At 37.6% G+C, this 19315-nt stretch overlaps 2 protein-coding genes across 6 annotated transcripts in view; one reads left to right on the forward strand and one right to left on the reverse strand.

The window, feature by feature from the left end:
- The window catches only part of LOC103713091 (pathogenesis-related homeodomain protein-like), a 20778-nt gene continuing 1463 nt past the window's right edge, over window positions 1-19315 (forward strand). Inside the window, exons 1-9 of one of the 5 annotated variants that reach the window (XR_005513237.1) lie at window positions 1-319; window positions 2032-2534; window positions 5938-6103; window positions 6244-6361; window positions 7601-7713; window positions 7816-8202; window positions 10750-10959; window positions 15670-15759; window positions 17234-17284. Coding sequence is in view for 4 of the 5 variants with exons in the window: in XM_008799862.4 (XP_008798084.2) it covers window positions 2212-2534; window positions 5938-6103; window positions 6244-6361; window positions 7601-7713; window positions 7816-8202; window positions 10750-10959; window positions 15670-15759; window positions 17234-17284 (1458 nt within the window). In the remaining variant the exon portion in view is untranslated. Of the gene's footprint in view, window positions 320-2031; window positions 2535-5937; window positions 6104-6243; window positions 6362-7600; window positions 7714-7815; window positions 8203-10749; window positions 10960-15669; window positions 15760-17233; window positions 17285-19315 lie in introns of those variants that run through there. The other 4 variants (XM_008799862.4, XM_026806953.2, XM_008799864.4 and 1 more) reach the window with 4 other exon arrangements.
- Window positions 13992-19315, reverse strand: part of LOC103713145 — a 23151-nt gene continuing 17827 nt past the window's right edge. Inside the window, exon 8 of the mRNA XM_039129823.1 lies at window positions 13992-15040. The gene's annotated coding sequence lies outside the window, so the exon portion shown is untranslated. The remainder of the gene's footprint in view (window positions 15041-19315) is intronic.

A 19315-nucleotide genomic window follows, 5' to 3' on the forward strand; every position in this document is an offset into this window, starting at 1 on the left:
TTTATTTTACCGGTGTCATCTTTAGATTTCATCAACGTTCATAAATTTATATGCCGCCTCAAGATGCCCTTTATGGCTCCGCTTCGGCCCCTTAACCCTGTTTTTCTAACGCTCTGAGGAGTCCGTGTAATCCCCTGGTCAACCGCGTCGTCTTCCTCCTCTTTCGAGCTCCATTACCGTCCATCGGGACCGCCCCACCACGCTAACGATGGTCTCTGGCATCAGACGGAGACGACTAGGGTAAGAGTCGGGGTTTCGGAGAGGATTTCGAGTTGATGGGGTCGAGGATGGAGCGAGGTTCTCAAGATTCTTCCTAAAGGTGCGATCCTTTGTTTCCTTCTTTCCTTCTTTGTTTCTTTCTACCTGGGGCAACCTCAACACAGGAAATGGATGTCATTAGGATTTGATGGTTCAAATCCTCGTTCACGATCGCAGCATGTTGGATGCGCCCTTAATCGGGACAAATTTGATGCCAATTCGTGACGGATTGGGCCAAAGCCTAGGAAGTGTTCTTTAATATCTTCTTTATGTGAGAATAGGAGGTGGTGGGGTGGAGGATTAAGTAAGGTCATCAAGATCTTTCCTTTCTGAGGGTATGCGGGTTCTTTTCGGGGGAAGGTTTTCCCGTAGCTGTTTTTCCCTTTCAAAGACTGCTGATGGTGCCATTAATAACTCGATCAAGAATTCATTCTGTTGGGATGTGATTTCAATGGCTTTAGGGTTCTGCAAGGCGGAATGAAGCTATTTGAATAACTTTAAATATCTCCTGGTGATGCTAATTATATATTCAAGTGCTGTTCTTTCATGTGCTTGAAACCCATGGATGTCTTAACTCGATAGTTCTCTGATCCAGTCAACCTTAAGCTCATCTGTTGCATATTTTGACCTATATCTCGTACTTTGATAGTGCATTCCTAATTTTTGAGTCAAGTCTGGAACCCAAGAACCAAAGAAATCAGATTGAGAGTAATAGACTGATTTGGCATGTTGACTTTGAGGCTAATCGGATCGTTGACAATATATGAGGAGGGAGAGTGATGAGTAAAACTTGAATTTTTGTCATTGCATAATAGAATTGTGATTCTGGTAATCTAATATCATTAAGATTAACTTTGTAAAAATGTGTTTGTACATTTGTTTTGCCCCCATATGAATAGTAAAACATTGGCTAGATCATGGAGAAGGCTTCAATGGATTCCTGAACTTCAACCTTGTCGGTGGCCAGTGTTCAGGTTTAATTTTGCAAAGGCAAAGAAGAGTTTACACCTATATTTCTGAAGTCATGGTGCAAGGTGTGGCTGAATCTCTTCTTACCAGCTGTTTTGGAGAGGGCAGAGGGGGCCATGACTGAACAAGTTCTTGCTTGGCTTGGGGCTTATGTTGGATCACAAAGTCCGTTTGTATGCAAACGCTGTTATAATCACTCCCTTTCAGGATGCCTGCATCCAGTCCATCTTCGTAACATGCAATTCTTTTAAATAAGAGTGCTGATACATTTCCCCATGCACCTCCTTTGAAAGGGTGTAAGCCTAGTTTTTAGTGTGTTAGAAGGAGGGTTTTGGTTGTTAATTTTGGGCCAAAATGCTAACTTTGCCCTTGGCAGATCACAAAAATCACGAGTTATGGCTTTTTTGTGGAGACTTTGGGGGAGATGAACAATTTTCCTCTAAATAAAACTATACTATTATCCACATGAGGGCGGGGATTTTCTCAGAGTAAATCAAAATATTTCCTATATTGCTTGTCATTGTTATTAAATTATGCTGTAATTAACATTCTGCTACCATGTCATTGCTTGGTGCTAATATATTTGCAGTTAATACTGATTTTTTCTTTAAATTGATATGCACGCGGTCACAATGTAATACTGCTGCAAGCAGTCTGTATAATATGCATGTGTTTATTGATTTTCAGATACCGTTATTTAGCACAGTGTGTTTTTCCATTTTGAGTATATCCCATATTTTAAGATGGTTCTAGCATATATCTATATGTAACTTAAAAGAGTTTCCTGGTTTGTTGGTTCATCAGGTCCTTGAGCTTTTTCTAAGAGAAGAAAAGGTGTGAACTTATGGAAAAACATTAATTTACTCCAAGTCCAGAAGGTCTTATCTTCTCAGGAAGGAGCTCTGTTCTAAGATCACTTCGTCATCAACAAATAAGAATTCTTGTAACATTTCCTGCAATGAGAATTGCAAACTCAAAGGGAGAATGAGGAAGAAGAATATTCCCAATGGCAAGCCTGGGGAAACTCTGCAGAGAATTTCTGATAGCAGTGCTGCTAAGGGTCGATTTTCCTTACAGTTTCTAGGCAATAACAGTTCTTGTATTTGTCATAAAGGAAATAAGAAGATTGCAGCTGGTGATAGTGCAATCACACTGGAGAAAAGGAAAAGGTTGAAGAGGAAAGAAAAAAATACAGAGCATGATGAAGTTTCTCGTCTGCAAAGAAGAGCAAAGTATTTGCTCATCAGAATGAAACTGGAGCAGAATCTTATTGATGCATACTCTGGAGATGGCTGGAATGGTCAGAGGTATGCAAATCTTATGTAATAGAAATTTTCATCCAAGAAGATACAGGGGAAATAAGTATGGGGAAAACCCTTCAAGATGAAAGTTTATTCATTTTTAACTGTGATAATTCTTGGTTATGTTAAACTTTCACACAAGTTTGTATGCAAACCTAAATTTGTGTCAATACTAATTTTACTTTTAATACTTTGGAAATTAAACAGAAATGCTTGTTTACTGTAGATACATGCTTCTTTATCTTGTCTATATTTTTCAACCTCTAAATTTCATCTGTTAAATAGCTGACATGTGTTGCTATTCTTTTGATGAGCTAGGCTTCTAAAGTAGGTATTCAGTGACTAGGAACTGTAACACGCTAACATTACATTATCATGGTGAGCTCATTTGAATAAATTTTAATCAACATCATATTTTACTGAAAACTTGAAGACAAGGCAATATTGCAATAGCAACACAATACTCTATTGTTGAGGGTAAAGGTCTTGTGGGTACAATAATACTAGAACGTAACTACCAAGCTCATCATGTAAAGACAATAAGCTTACAATAGCAATTGTTTAATCATGTACACTGATATGTCTTTGTCTTACATGGACTGTGATTGAACACAAATCATAAAATAGCTCTAGACATGAATTAGATGAGCAAAGTCAAGTAGCACCTGTCCTATCTTAAATTATATCAAGAATTAGTTATATTGGGGCATTAATCTTTTATTTACTCATGAAGGTCTCTAATTGTTAGTGACTTTACTTATCTTAAATTGATATTTGCTTTTTTTTTTATGTGCATGACTAGTTGCACGCTAAATTAGAGATTAAAAATTTAATCTAATCATTAAATCATAAACAATTTGACTTTGAAGCAACTATCAAAGATCCTCTTGAATAATTTCAGGACCAAAAGGGGTAACTAGTTGTCATTACTAATTCCATTTTTAGGAGGGCTAGTTGCTTGTTCTTTATCTGTCTATACTCTATATTATGAAGAATCAAACACCACTTGGATGTTACTTGCTCAGGTACTACTGATCAGTAGGTTGGCTATAGTGTCATTATTGGTACATGGATAACGTGACTTTTCTATAAAGAAACAGTAGTTTCCAAAGTTTAGCTTGATTTTAGGTTGTACATGGGTTTTGGTTACCACTTCAAACAAGGGTGGCAGCAAGGTCCGGTACGGTACCGGTCCGGTCCGGTCCGTACCGGCCGGTACCGGTACCGTACCGGCCGGTATGCGGTGGTTTCAAAAACCACAGCGCGCGGCGCTGTGGTTCTTAAAAAAAAAAAAAATCGTACCGGTGCGAACCGGCCGGTTCGCACCAGTACGAGGCCGGTACCGGCCGGTACGGGCTCCGAACCGGCCGGTATGGGGCCGAACCGGCCGGTACGCACCCGTACCGGCCGGTTCGGATAAAAAACCGGGATATACCGGTTTTTTATCCGTTCCGGTACCGGTCTAGGACCGGACCGGTACGTACCGGCCCGTACCGGCCGGTACGGCATTCCATGGGTGGCAGTGGGTCTATTTTGGGTTGGGTTCTAATAATATTCAAACCTAGATTTAGAATATTGTGTTAGTATCTAAATCCAATTCTCAAGAAGGAATCCATCTAGAATAATATCTAATTACAGTTGGGTTCTAGATTGGATTTTAGGTCCTGATTCCCATCTCTCTCTATCTGTCTGTCTATTTGTTTGTTTGTGTAGAGATGGGTTGTCGCTGAGTGGCTTGGAAGTTTTAGGGACTCATAATAATGGTAGGGGAAGGCGATTTGGAGTAGGGAGAATGGGACATGGAGGCTTGGATGTTGGGCAACATCGACAAATGGGGGGAAGGGGTAGGTGGACAGGGAGGGGCTTGCAACTTTTGAGAGGGATGGATGGGTGGTGTTTGTTTGTTGTATGTGTTTGGGTGGGGGGGGGGATTCGTGGATGAGGATGGATGAGGGCCACTAGGGAGGGATTGGGCACAGGTAGCTACCTTGTGATAGGGAAATGGGTGTGCAGGGAAGGGATAATGGGATTTTGGTTGGGATGGGGTTGTAGCAGCCATTAGTTAGTGGGGAGGGGTGGGCGGGGATGGAGGGCTTCAACAGGGTGTTTTGGAGGGCTACAGAGAAGTGTTGATGGTTAGAAAGGAGGTGCCAACCGTGTGTTTGTATTGGGGGAGGGGGTGGAAGTATAATTTGGAGGGTGGATGGATGGATGGAGGGAGGGAGGGAGGGAGGGAGGGAGGGGGGGATGTTAGTATTGCTTATACCGATTTCTTGTCTCAACTATGTCAATATTTGCTATCCAACATGACCACTTGATGTAGACAAGAAACTGCCTTTCTGGAACTGGATGAAGAAGGTAATACATGGGATTGAGAAAACCTAGGTGTTTCATTAAAATATACTGCATTTGTATATATATACAGGGGTTTAGGTCTATTCTACTCTACCTAATATATATATATATATACACACCTATAATATACATATACCTATAATATATATACACACACACACACACACACATATATACACACACATATATATACATATACACATATACACATATATATACATATACACATATACACATATATATACATATACACATATATATACATATATACAGATACACATATATATACATATATACATATATACATCTATATACATATATACATATATATATATATATATATATATATATATATATATATATATATATGGGTCGGGTTCAAGTTACACCAGGTCTACCAAAAGGGTTCAAGTTACACTAGGTCTAACTTTGGTAGAGTTGCACCTTTTTTGAGTTGGATGATGGGGGTCCTACATCAATGATCCAAGCCACCGGATGTGATCCACTGCGTCTAAGTTGCTTACATGCCAAATATCATGTGATTTGGTAACCCTAGCCTATGCATCAAAAGGTAAAATATTGGATAGTTTAAATAACATGAAAAAATTGACCAGATGATGCATAGGCTAGAGATCTCCAAATCATATGATTTCTGATGTCTAAGCAATTTAGAGGTAGTAGATCACATCCAATAGCTCAAATCTTTGATATGGGACTCCCATTGTCCAATTCAGAAAAAAGAGTGTAACTCTACTCGGTGTAACTTGATCTTGACCCTATATGTATGTGCATGTGTATTATGAAAATAAATAATCTTCAATTTTTGATCATACAAGTTGATGATTTGATGACTTTTGCTGCCACCGTTTTTTTGCAATATCATTATAACTCCTATTCTTTACTTTATATAAGTGTACCAAAATAGTTAAATGAAGTCATGATGATTACATTCTGCATCAGTGCCATAAGAATGGATAATAGTGTTTGTAGTAATCATTTTGTTTATTACAAATTTTGCTAAAGTTTTTTGTTTCCTCCATATGTTTCTTTCCAGTCGAGAAAAAATCAAGCCAGAGAATGAGTTGCAAAGAGCTAAGAAGCAGATATTGACATGTAAACTTGGAATCCGTGACGCAATTCATCAGCTTGATTTGCTTAGCTCTATAGGAAGCATAGAAGATTCTGTAATGCATCCAGATGGTTCTGTTTTCCATGAATATGTATGTACAAGTCACTTGAGTAGAAAGCGTAATTATTTAGATTGTGTTGACAATTTTATAACTAAAGTTTGTACTACATTATTTTGTTTGGCATGCTTTTCAGAGTTCTGCATGTTTATGTAAGTATTTTTTTTCTTTAGATTTTTTGTGCAAAATGCAGATCTCATGAAGCTTTTCCAGATAATGACATCATACTATGTGATGGGACCTGCAACTGTGGTTTTCATCAGAAATGTATGGAGCCTCCACTGGAAATTAGTAAGTACTTTTTTTCTTTAGGTATCTTCTACATTCATTGTTAAACATTTAGTTTATCATCATTGTTGTCATCCTGATTTTCTTGTCTTATGCATTCGTCATTACTCTTTTCTGCAAAATTGTTGCTTCATAGAAATACTTACTTAGAGCTCCTGCTAAATATCAAATACTAAATGCTGAGTCTGTTGATTTTGTAGCAGATATAAAGCTATAGCAGGATATGATATCCCACAGTTCAATTTTTTGATCCAAGTTTTTTATTTTCCTTTGCAGCTTCTATTTTTCTGGATGTTAAGCATTTCGAATTATACATGTGTATCAGCATATGTGTAGGATGTAGTGCTATGATGGTAGGCTAGAGGGTCGGAGGAGTTGTAGTGCAGTGATGAAGGGGTGGCTGAGTAAAGATGGTGATGGCAGTGATAGGGCTTTATTGTTGCAGAGAGATGGCTGTGTGGTGACAAGGGATAATGCTAATTGTAGTGATAGGCATATAATGGCAGTTCCAGGGCTAGTAGTGGGGCTGGGTGGTTTTAGGTGATAAAAAAAAGGGTTGCAAGGTGGTGCAGTTATGGCAACAATGTTGGTTGAGAAGATGGAGAGAAGGAATGTAGAAAGTGAGAGGGAGATTGCTTTGTATGTCTTTATGTGTATGTGTGGAATTTGATTTGGTAGGAAGCTACACATAATCAAGTGTAGAAGCAGTTGTTTTTTCCTTAAATGCTAAACATCATTGTGGATCATTCAAACTGAAAATCCACACCGTCCATATTGATTAACATGTTTTTATATGTGTATGGACCAAAATTCACCCAGTCTTGGGCCTTTACAACCATGAAATCAACCATATGTTTTGTAGTTTAATTTTGAACTTTTGATGCAGAAGTAAGAAATCCCTTCACATTTGGTACTTTATTTTAGCCATTTTGGTTAATGAAGACCATGATGTGCATTGGCGATTGTGGATTATTATTTTGGATATTTAGATGGTCCTCCGCGCCTTTTGGTGCTCAGGCATAGCCTATGTGGTCTTGCCCCAGGAAAATTGAAGCTGTGGCCACATACACAGACATATGCACAAGCCTGTCAATGCTAATATTTGCTTCTAACTGAGGGATTTTGTTCACTCTCTAGTTCTTAAACCTGTTATTGCCTCTCTTAATTTTTTTCCATGATGCAGGTAGTTGTTATGATGATGACAACTTTGTTTGTGAAACTGACTTCAGTCTCTTACCTCAGTTCCTCCTGGAGACCAAGGATGGCTTTGCAAATTTTGTGAGTGTAAAATGGAAATTCTAGAAGCCATTAATGCACATCTAGGCACTTGCTTCACTGCAAACAGTAGATGGGAGGTTGGTACTCTCTTCAAGTTACTTGTTCAATGGGAAATTATTTAAAAAAAAGCTGTCAGCCTATCCAGTTATGTTTCTTTAATATATTGATTTTGTGAATAGGACATCTTCAAGGAAGCAACTACTGACCCTGATGTTGAAACATATCTCAATCCTGCTGAAGAGTGGCCATCTGAGGATTCTGAAGATGAAGATTACAATCCTGAAATAAATGAAAAAAGCAGTAGCAGAACAGACATAGAGGAAAACATGACTGCTGATTCTAGTAGTTCAAGCAGCATATTTTGTTCGTCTGACGAAGCTATGTCATATTCTGAATCTGTACATACTAATGGCAATGGGAAATCTCGTCATGTTGAACAAAAAGACAGGAGCAAGGCTAACTTTGTTGTTTCTATCATCAATGCTGAATCTGGAGAAACTGATGACTGCGAGATCATGAATTACCAAAGGCAGCGAAGAGATGTTGACTATAAAAAACTTCATGATGTGAGTTCCACGGACCATATGCATTCACCAATTAAGAATCACATTTGAGTTCCTGTGGGTGCTGAATTTACCAAGTCATCTGCCAAGTCTATAATCTGAGAAGGTTAAATAAAGGATGGATGGGCAAAAATATTCTAATTTCATAACAAATGGTGAAGCTTTCAATAAACTACTACATCCCTAGAAGGTGACTGAAAAGTTAATAATTAGGAAAGGAGAACCAGTGCTTCCAGCTCATGCAAGACATCATTATCAAAAATTGTATGCACCAATGCACAAGCTGCGCGATCTGATGCATCTTTTAGATATCTGCTGAGAGACTAATTTTGCAATTCTCTGCTCTTTTCCAATCTGTCTTACTATAGTAACTGGTACTAGGCCTTTTTTATCAGTCTTCATTAGCCATTGTTATTTTCTAGAAACTACTTTCTGTTTTACTTAAATGAGTTGTGCTAGCAACAGAATGTAGAATTAGTAGACTATTGAAACATCTGAACAAGAGTTAATTGCTAGGAAAGCCTTGAGTTAGGAAGATGGAGATTGCATGAATTAGGTCCTTCTAGGTTATAGCACCTTGGGAAGAAGCATTAAATGTATCAATTCTCTAGTTGAATATTTTTTAAAGAACATCAATAGCTTAAGCTATTTTATTACAGTTAAAGAATGACAGTTTTAAGGCACTCGTAAGTTACCTTACTTACTAGTGCATATATTATAAAGTATGACCTTTTGCAGGTGCACATGCTTTTGAAGATATCTCATTGATAAAAACTGTTTATTGCATGATTTCACCTGTCTAAGATGCCTTGTTCTATTGTAGTACTACATTTAAATGTTCTGAAGTTTTTTATTGTCAAACCAGCTCTCAAGATTTGTAGCCATTGATCTTCAAGTTTCAAAAGGTGCCTTTTAGATGGGAGAAAACCAAATGAACTTGATACATAAGGCTGAAAAGTGAAAACAGATCAGACATTAATATTTCCATATCCATATGAATAAAGATATGGATATTCACTGGTTGCTAAAATATGTACAATTGTATCATATGTATTTTAAATGGGTACCAACGTATATGAGTTGGATATTAATATATGAATATAAATGCAGATATAAATTGAATAGTTAAAAATTGTGGATATATATATAACAGCCGACGACCAGTTCGGTATAGTACGGATCCATTCCTTGCCATTTCGGGATGTACCGAAATAGGGAGAGGAAGGGAGAGAGGGAGAAGGAGAGGGAGGGAGAGGGAGAGGGGGGAGAGAGAGGCCCTTTCAATGGGGAGCTTCGAGAAGAGAGGGAGAGAGAGGGAGAGAGGGGCGAGGAAGAAGGAGAAGTAGGGGGAGGGAGAGAGGCTGAGTCCCATCAACAAGGAGCTTGGAGAGCCTTGGATCCAGCAGTGGGGACCCCAAAAGAGAGGAAGAGAGAGACTCACTAGATTCGTCAATAGGGACAAGGGCTTCGAACATCGGCGAGGGCTTTAATAGGGATGATTGACGAGGGTTTCGATGGGGATGACTGACAAGGGCTTCGAACGAGAGATACTTCATGCCTTGATAAACCATTTTGATTCGAAGGGGGTGTACCATGCCTGTAACCGACCGGTCCGGGTACATCCCGAGCCGGCTGGTTCGGCAAGGTTTGGCTTACCTTGGTCTCCACTTTCTTTTTTATTTTCTAATACAAAGAAAATTGTCATAAAAAAAGAAAGAAATAACTGCATCTACTTAATCGATGTCTCTTTTAGTGGATCCCAATAATTCTATGAAGTTACACACTTTGATTAATAGGTTGGCTATCAAGGATGCAATCAACCAAATTAAAGATGGCATTGTGTGGAAAGAAAAAAATGGATTGAAAAATGCTGATGTTGTCACTAATTTTATTTTTGAGTTTATGAGTGCCATAGGGGACTAAATAGGTTTGAAAATGGATTTGGATATTTGAATACAAATCAAATATTTGTGTCTCCATATATGTGTCCACCTTTCTTTGAAGAATGCAAATATGAATAGGGATGCTATTGTTTGTGTCCATATCCATATAGATTCAGATATAAAAATGGATTTGGATGGTGATATTATCAGATCCATTATGATCCCATATCTTTACACCATTAATAATATAAACAAGGAATGAGGCATCATGTGATGATGCCATGTAACTGCTTGGCATACATTGGCATATATGCACTGGCCTGCACCTCTTCCATTTATTAGTAAGGCATTGGCATGGTACAAGCTGGGAGGCACATTAATTACTGAACAATTTGATTCATACAGTTCTGCCCAATAATTAGCCATAATTTCTCTGCGGGAGTGTTATTTCCTTTTTTTTTCTCTTCTGGTCTAGTACCTGGTACCAATTCTTAACAATGTCAGTCAGTCAAATTGTCGAGACAAATTTGCAAGACCCAAAACACTCATTGTTTCGATAATTACTTGTTTCTAGTCATTTACTAGTTCTATTTTCTTAAACTAATATTTCCAACTCAGATGTGCGTTCCATAGTTGTCCCTTCAAGTTTGTTCTTTATTCTCCACAGGAAATGTTTGGGAAGGATCTGACTGACAATGAACACCAAAGTGAAGATGAAGACTGGTGTCCCCGTAGGAGTAAGAGATGGATAAAATCAACCACTGAAACTATTGTGGCTAATTGTGTGAATGAGGATGGATGTGCAAATATGGTATTGACCGAGAAAATATCACATGAGAAGAAAGCCCTTTTCAGGATTCCTCCCAATGCAGTTGAGGTAATCAAACTTTCATTGCTGATGAAAACTTTAATTTATATGCATTATTTTTTCTTGAATGCTGTATTTGGTAGTAATTTATTCAGAGTGAAATAAAAGACCTGCAGATAGTATATATTATTAGATATCGGTAGCTCGTGGAGTGAATATTGGCATGCTGCGGTTTTGCCCTATGCATTTGGACTAAGGTATGGACGCTTGCTTATGGGCAGTGAACCACTTCCGTTTGCATTTAGACTAAGGTATTGATGCTTTCATATAATATCCATACAAGAGAAGCCTATATCATATGTGCATGCACAGGAAGCCAAAACACAGACACACACAGGCAAAGAAAGAAGATGACGAAGAATAAATAAAGGAGAGCTGATGAACGTACTGTTAGACGTTCTCATATTGCTGCTCTGTGAGTTTGAAAATTCAGTAGCTGTTTTATTGGATTGGTTCTATGAAAAATGAAAGTGTGCAGAACTGCAGATGAAATAATAAAGGAAAGTGCCACTTTAGTTATCACAGTAGAGTGGAATGAGAGTATCAAATGCAATTTTCAGGATGAAGTCAACAAAATCAAAAAAACATATGCAATAGTATGTGTTGCTCTAAAAAGCAGTCTATGTGGCCTCACATGCAGCCGAATATGCTTGTACCACTTTCTGACGGCCCCTGAACAGTGGATCTAGGTGTATGTAGAATGGTCGCATAGTGAATGACCAAGTGGCTTGCATAAGCCTAAGCCATGGATTACATGGTCCCCCATGTCCTCTATTGTTTCTGAAATTTCATTTAGCTGTTTCTAAATGTTATATTCTTTTATCTCTTAACATGATTTTATATATCTTTTAATATTTTATGAAATATGAACTGCATAGGCACCTGCTTAGGTGGATGCCTATTGCTTAGGCTTTTTGTGGCGCCTTGATCACCTACATACTGTGGCCACTTTTTGAAACTCCGATAGTATGAGTCTTTGTGTGGTCTTGAGCATTGATCCTCTATCAACTTCTCAACTTCTCAACTTCTTAACTTTTCAATAGATGAGGATATTGAGGAAGCTCAAGAAGCAATTTACAATTTGTTGATTTATAGGATTTTTGGTTCAGACTGTCGGGGTAAGTAAAGGTCTTGGGAGAAGGAAGAGAGGAGCGAGCAAGTAGTGGTGCCATGTGGGGTATCAAATGATGCTTACGACAACCATTTATTAAACAGATTTGGGAACGTTTACCAAGTGGTTCTTTTCATGAATTTATGTAGTGTTGGAGTGAGATATTGTCATGTAAACAAGATAAGTGCCAACTAACAATATTAAATAGGATTATGGTCTGCTATCAAAGGAATAAAGTTTTTCATGAAGCTTCATTAAAGTACTGATGTGCATGTATCATATATAGCATGCAATTAAATTATAATTTTTTTTTCAAATAGAACAATCAGCTGGTTGCTGTCTTTTTTGTGGTAGACAACAAAATGGTGTACTCTGATGGAACGAATTCTATCAACTCCCTACAATCCCCAAGAAGCTGGTTATAATCAATTACTTTGTAAATCTGAATAGTAATTTAATGGAATTACCTTCTGGTTTCTCTATGCCACAAACAAAAAAATAGCGCACTCCGCTAATCAAACCAGAAATGAAGTTTTGTTGTCCTTTGAAGAGTTAGCAACCTTGAGATTCGATAAGCAGGAAAAAAAGATAAAGCATCTTTATCTAGGAAGTTCTTGGACCTTATAAAGGAAAGGGGAGTGGAACTGGATATCCCTGGTTAGAATAGAAAGAAGGATAATCTCAAAGGTGATCATGTTCCAAGAAGTTAAGGGACCATCAATAGTCAATTGTGGCTGACTAGATAGTCGATTATGGATGACTAGCTATCAAAAAAATGGTCGCTAGCACTATTAGTTTGGACATTAAGACATTAACAATGGCTGACTATGATTGACCAACTGTGATTTGATGCAAGTTAAACAAGCCATCGGCCAAAATGAAATAGGATTTTCAGCTATATTTTGTAGTTTAAAGAGATGGGTATGTAAAGGGCACTAGGATGTGCAAATTTGAGAGTTTGATATTTGTAGTTACATGTCTAGAATGTGATTTGGTGATAATATTATATTTTTGTTTGGTAGTTGATATGTATTATGGTGGGACCAAAGCTATTACTAATAACATCTGATTACATCCTTGAGAGCTTGATTTCTATAGTTGCATGTCAAGAACTGTGTTTTGTTAATATTTTCTTTTGTTTGATGGCTGTTGTGTATAAGGCAGCCAATATACAAATTAAATTATGGTTAATGGGACTCAAGTTTATTGTTCATAGCATCTAACTACATCATTTACATTTTTAATTGCCCCTTGGGAGATGTATTAGGTTCTTTGAACAAAGGGTTTTAAATACCAGTATTGAGCCCCATACCAGTTTTGTTCTGAACTGGTATGATATCAGTACCGTTACTATCAAAAAGACTAAAAACAATTAGTATGCAAATGATATGATTGGTATAGACATTGGGTATATGACCTGTACAATCAATACAGATTGGTTTAAGAGACAATTGGTTTCCTGCGCCTTTACCAATACTATTTTTCTGTTGGAATGGCATGGCACCGTACCAAATTGACAGTATTTAAATCCTTGCTTTGAAATATATGAGTATAACAATTGCCTGGCAACGCATAAATTTTTAAATTCATAGATTTAGATCACAATGTATACTTCATCTCTTTAAACGATGAATTCCTAGTAAATCTACGAACAAATGTTATATATTTATTGGAGGGATAAGTTGCTTGATGATTTCTCGAGAAAAATTGTGAGTCATCATGGATAGGGTGTTGATGCTCTACCTCTGGACATTCACCAGGTTTTGAAAATTTAATCTCAACATTGTTAATCATTCATTTCATAATCAGGGTCCATTGGAGATTTAGGAATATTTAGTTTAAGTTGATTGGGCATTGTTTAGTCTTTATGCGCCTATTATACTATGCAACATATTATAAAGTGGATAAGAGGGATGTGGTGGTTAGGAGGTTTTATGGTGGATAGCTGGTGCTATTTCCCCAAAGCAGTCTGCTAAACATTTCAACATGCTTGCTAAATATCAAATCAATACCTTACAAATATCCAAAAAAAAAAATCAATACTTTTCAACAACTTCATGCAAAAAATATGAAAAAAAAATTCAAGGGCAAAGATATAAAAAAAACTGTCCATCTAAAATCATAATATCTTGTCAACATTCATATAGTGTGAAGGTTTACAATCTAATGAGAACTACCATCATCCACCAAAAATAACAGCATCACTTATAAGATGAAAATGTCCACAATCACATAACATATAGAAGAAAGATGTTTACAATCACATAAAATAATTCACTTCTCTTTCTCCTCCACTCCACTCTTTGTTCGGCTAGGGCATGAAATAACTAGATGACCTGTTTTTTAAACAACATATTATACCAACTGATTGATGGATGGGTCCAATTGGTAACCATTCCAACCTGCTGTGAAATAAATCGCCAGCTTCGAACCCATAGCAGAGCAGTCGCTGTAGCAGGTTGTTGCCTGGTATAACAGCTTCTTCTACTCAAGGGCCATATAGCAGCACTATGATACTTAGCATAGCATTTTTGGGCGGAAACAAATAAAAGCCAAAGCTGCTGATTTCTACTTAAAACAATGATTCTATAATGTTATGGTGGATCTTGAAGGTACTTGATGCTTCACAAAATTGGAGGGTGCACTAGTATGAAGGGTGATTCACAAAATACTGTGGGTTGGTTGAATGGAGATCATATATGTCCCCCCTTCCATGTGTGGAAGGGGGGAGATATGCCAACATTAGAGAGCTGCTTGTGACATGGCAACTGACCAACATATGCCAACATTAGAGAGCTGCTTGTGACATGGCATCCGACCAACTTTTTGTGCGCTAACATGATCTTTTAAGGGATGCACTTCCTATCTAGATTAACTTATTTCTAGTAGGACCTCTTGCTTTCCTCTAAACTTGGTTGTTTCCTTTGCATAGCTCTCGTTTGTACTGCTACTGCCTTTCTCTTTCTTAAATTCCTCCTCCTGCATAATAATATAAGGGGAAAGGATGATAAAAAATTAAGGTTAATGAAGAGTACATATGAAATCAGATTCTCTTTCCTTAATAGCACAAGTTACTGTTGAAGCCAAAACAATAGATGATTGCCAGGCAAGAGTCCATATGCCAAGCAACTAGTATCTGTGCCTCTGTCATCAAAACTAACCTATACAATCTCCTGCCATCCATGATGATGTTATTCAGATTCACTTGAGTTGTGTCGATGTTTTCTTGTCAATGATTATTGCTTGCTGTAATATCTTTTTTATGGTGCTCCATGATTGCTATTGCATCCATATGAGACCTTTTGAGATGGCACTGGATCTCAACTTCTTACATGAAGGTGATGTTGGCAAATGCCTAAATAGAAAGGTGTGAAGAAATTTTTTGAAGCTTTACGATAAAATAAAGGGATAGAATCGACAGAGAAGAATGCAAAAGTTGGTTCCTATTAGGGACAGTAGGGAATGATGCAAGGGTTGTGGGTTATGGTGGTGGATTTTAACTGCAATTTGTTGAATTTACTTGTTCACTTTGTGGTGGAATTAGATTTCATCTGCATTTCATAATACTTCACACATAATATCAGTCAATTTTTCATGTATTGCAACAGAAGCTTCGCCAGGTTTTTGCTGAGAATGAACTTCCTTCAAGGACAGTCAAAGAAAATCTCTCAAAACAGTTGGGTATTTCATCTCAGAAGGTAAACACATTATTTCTCTGTGATTACACCAATATTTATGTTGAAACTAATGTAAATATGAATTTTGTAGCATATGTAATTTAATATGCCAATGCAATAAGCAATTTATCTTAAAAATTTCTTTTCTTTTTATTGATTCTACTCGTGCATACCAAGTTGTGAGAGATCCATATTTATGCTGAAATTTTTGATAATAATATAGCTCGGGAGTTTGCCCCTGAGATTTAGTACTTTGCCAAGTGTAAAAGTCGTGTGAGTTATGCCCCATTATTGGTTTTTGTTTTTGAACATTCTCATATCGTGGATCTTATTAAGTAAATTACATTAAACTAGCATGTGCATATAAATCTTCGCTAGATACCTTTCTTTGAGGGATAACCTGCCTACCCATCGCCATACCTATCGACAAAACTAGAGGAGCCCGACCTTAAAAAATGCTTTCAGTTACCAAGGTGGTCTTCCACTGTTGCCCTAGCAATAGCATTGCACAAGAACTTACTATGATCAATTCAACATAACATAGACTGGCACTGATGGTTGTCTTGAGTGCAAGCTCTGCCCTTCACTTTAAGTGTTTAACCTGGGTGGCCCAGTTGGTACCAACAAGACAAATCTGCTGTGGTCGCTCATGCATATGCTACATGGTCCAATGTCACCCATTGACATGCCATCAAAATTAAGCTTTTTAGAAGTCCCAAAGGATGAAGCTGCCCTATCATTTTCAAATGACTCAGCATGCCCGATTGCAAATAATGCCCAGTTCCTAATCTGAAAGTTGTAGAGCACTGCGTCAAGACAGTCCAATATCAAATTCTTAATATTTTCAACAACACAACCCCTATGTATTGCACCTACAACCCCCCCCCCCCCCCCCCCCCCCCCCAAAAAAAAAAAAAAACACCCACACACACACACACGAAAAAAGAAGGAATAAAAAGGAACACTGTTTTGGATGCACAAAGACATACATCAAGACATTTGACGGAGCAATGGGTTGATATAGATTTAGGATCAGAGGACACAACAGCCAAGAGGAGAATGTCTCAGTTATCATCTCATCCAAGTGCCAGGCTGTGGGATAAGCCTGCAAAAGACTCCACCTGTTACAAGTGCCTTGCTAGGGATGCTATCGTACTACAACTGCTGCTTTTTAGGGTTCATTGCAAAGGTTTGTAGTTAGAGTGGAACATACAGTTGTGCAACTACACAACTCCAAAAAATTCCTTTAGTTCTGGTTGCTACTATTGTCATTCATCATCATGGTACCCTAAAGCAAAAAATTAGATTGATATAGATTCTGCTGGAAGAGGCTTTTCAGGCTCCACAAGTTTCAGCAGTTCAGCAATTTTCCTTTGTTAAAGCAATCAGATCAAATTTAGTTATATCATTTTGTCTTAAAATGATATAACTAAATTTTGTCTTATAAAGCTTCTTTAATTCTCATCTAACCCATTTTGTTCTCTGCTATTCACAGGTGAGCAAGTGGTTTAAAAATGCAAGATATGCTGCTCTTAAAATGAGAAAGGTCACTTAATCATCAGTTAATTTCTCTCGTTATATATATTCACAAGAGTGGATGCTATTTGAAAGGTTATTTATTGGGAAAAAGCTATATATCACCCACCAGATCACCACTCAGATCACTGTTCCAATGTGGGAATTGTTGATTGGCCGAGCAGAAAGTGGGGCCAGACTGACACCATGGAGCTGCCCATGTACTGCACCAGTCTCCAATGCCACATCAGCCCGGTGAACTGGGTGGTGATCTGACAGGTGATCAGTAGCATTACTCTATTTATTATCCTTTTCTTGCTTCTTTTGGTTCCTTTCTTTTATATGCAAAATTAATATGCTATGTTCCCTTCAAGTCATGGATCGTTTCAATTATCTTTTGGGGCTGATAGAAACGATCAGAATTTTCAAGTCATCATTCCATAATTTTTGGTCAGAATTAAACAATATTGATTATTGAATGCCTCCTTGCATGACTTGATTTCTTCTCAGATAAAGATATTAGATTTTTTTTTGTGTGTATCATCCAAAAGAATCATTCTGTTGAACATGCTTCCCTTTATGGATCCCCTTTTGACATGTTCCATGTAGTTTTGACACTAAGAAATGGCAGCTCTGAAGCTTTGCAAGCCTTGCTAAGCAATGATCTAATGCTAAATACCAGCCCTGCTTAATTAGCGCATGAATCACTGAATTAGTTTAGTGTGCGCAATAGATGGAATTAGCAAACATGCCAATTTTAATGGCATCAGGTGCAAAACTTCTTTCTTCATGATACACAACTTAAATTATACCTTATGCTTATCAGCCACCTACTCATTGACCTACATAGATGTTCTTCACTACTTATGTATATCTATAAACTGTCTGTTTTGCTTAGCATAATAATTTGTGCCACATCTAACCACTTTTCCTTTATCAACAATTTCAGAAATTAACATAAATATGTCTTCTTGTGTACATCGTTTGGAACTGAGACATGGACTTATAGACCTTGTAGTTTTATGATTTAGAGTTTGATATTAAGTTACCTCTTTGCATGTCATCTGCAAATACTCATTGATCGATATCCCTTTTCCTTGCTTATGTATAATAATTTGTGCCATGTCTAACCTCTTTTCCTTTATCAACAATTTCAGAAATTAACATAAAGATGTCATTTCATGCTACATTGTTTGAAATTGAGAGATGGACTCAAACCTTGTAGTTTTGTGGTTAATAGTTAGAACTCTCTCTGTTTCTGTGCATATCATATGCATATACTCCTTGATCCATATCCCATTGCCCTCGCTCATGAATGTTGCAGGATACATTCCATGCATTAAGGAAGATTTTCCAACCATGCCAGCAAACACACCTAATCCTAGAGCTTGCCAAGCATACCCTGAACTCAATATGCTTTCTGTATTATCATCCATGCACTTTTTGGAGCTACTAAGCCAGATTTTTGTTTCCTTTTTCTTTATGCCACCTGTCTTTCTTCTCTCCCAAGCAACCTTTTCTTTGACTGGTATAGGTGCGTGGAGAGGAGACAAGTTGAAGATGTTTACTGAAGGCTACATGAGGCTGCCATAAAGTTCTCATTTGTTAAGTGGTAGAGTTTCTTAAGCAGAAAGTGGATTTTACTCTGCTGCCGCACTGGTTTTATAGCAGATGATGCTCTATGGAATTCTTATGGTTCAACATTTGCAGTTCAATGTTGAGTCTGTATATTGTTCATAAATCGGGAAAAAAATAATAACCTTTTTTCTTTAGAAGATTATCAGAGGCTAATCCCCATCTTTCTACCCTTGAGGGCGAATCCAACTAGCATCAAACCCTCACCCTCTTGCCTAAGTGGCAAGAGGTGGTAGCTTATGATCATTTCCAACAAGGAAACTATCCTTGTTGCGAGGTTCACAAGGAACTGACTGGTTTACCTCCTCCTTTTCAACAGCCTCCAAAATGTATGGTTATCTCGTTTGGAAGGACTAATTAGCATCATTGCCAGCTTTTGTTAAAAAAGCAGTGAGTCAAAACAATCAGAAATATTTTGGAATTCAAA

Source organism: Phoenix dactylifera, chromosome 9 (genome assembly GCF_009389715.1).
Source record: "Phoenix dactylifera cultivar Barhee BC4 chromosome 9, palm_55x_up_171113_PBpolish2nd_filt_p, whole genome shotgun sequence".
Lineage (NCBI taxonomy): Eukaryota > Viridiplantae > Streptophyta > Magnoliopsida > Arecales > Arecaceae > Phoenix > Phoenix dactylifera.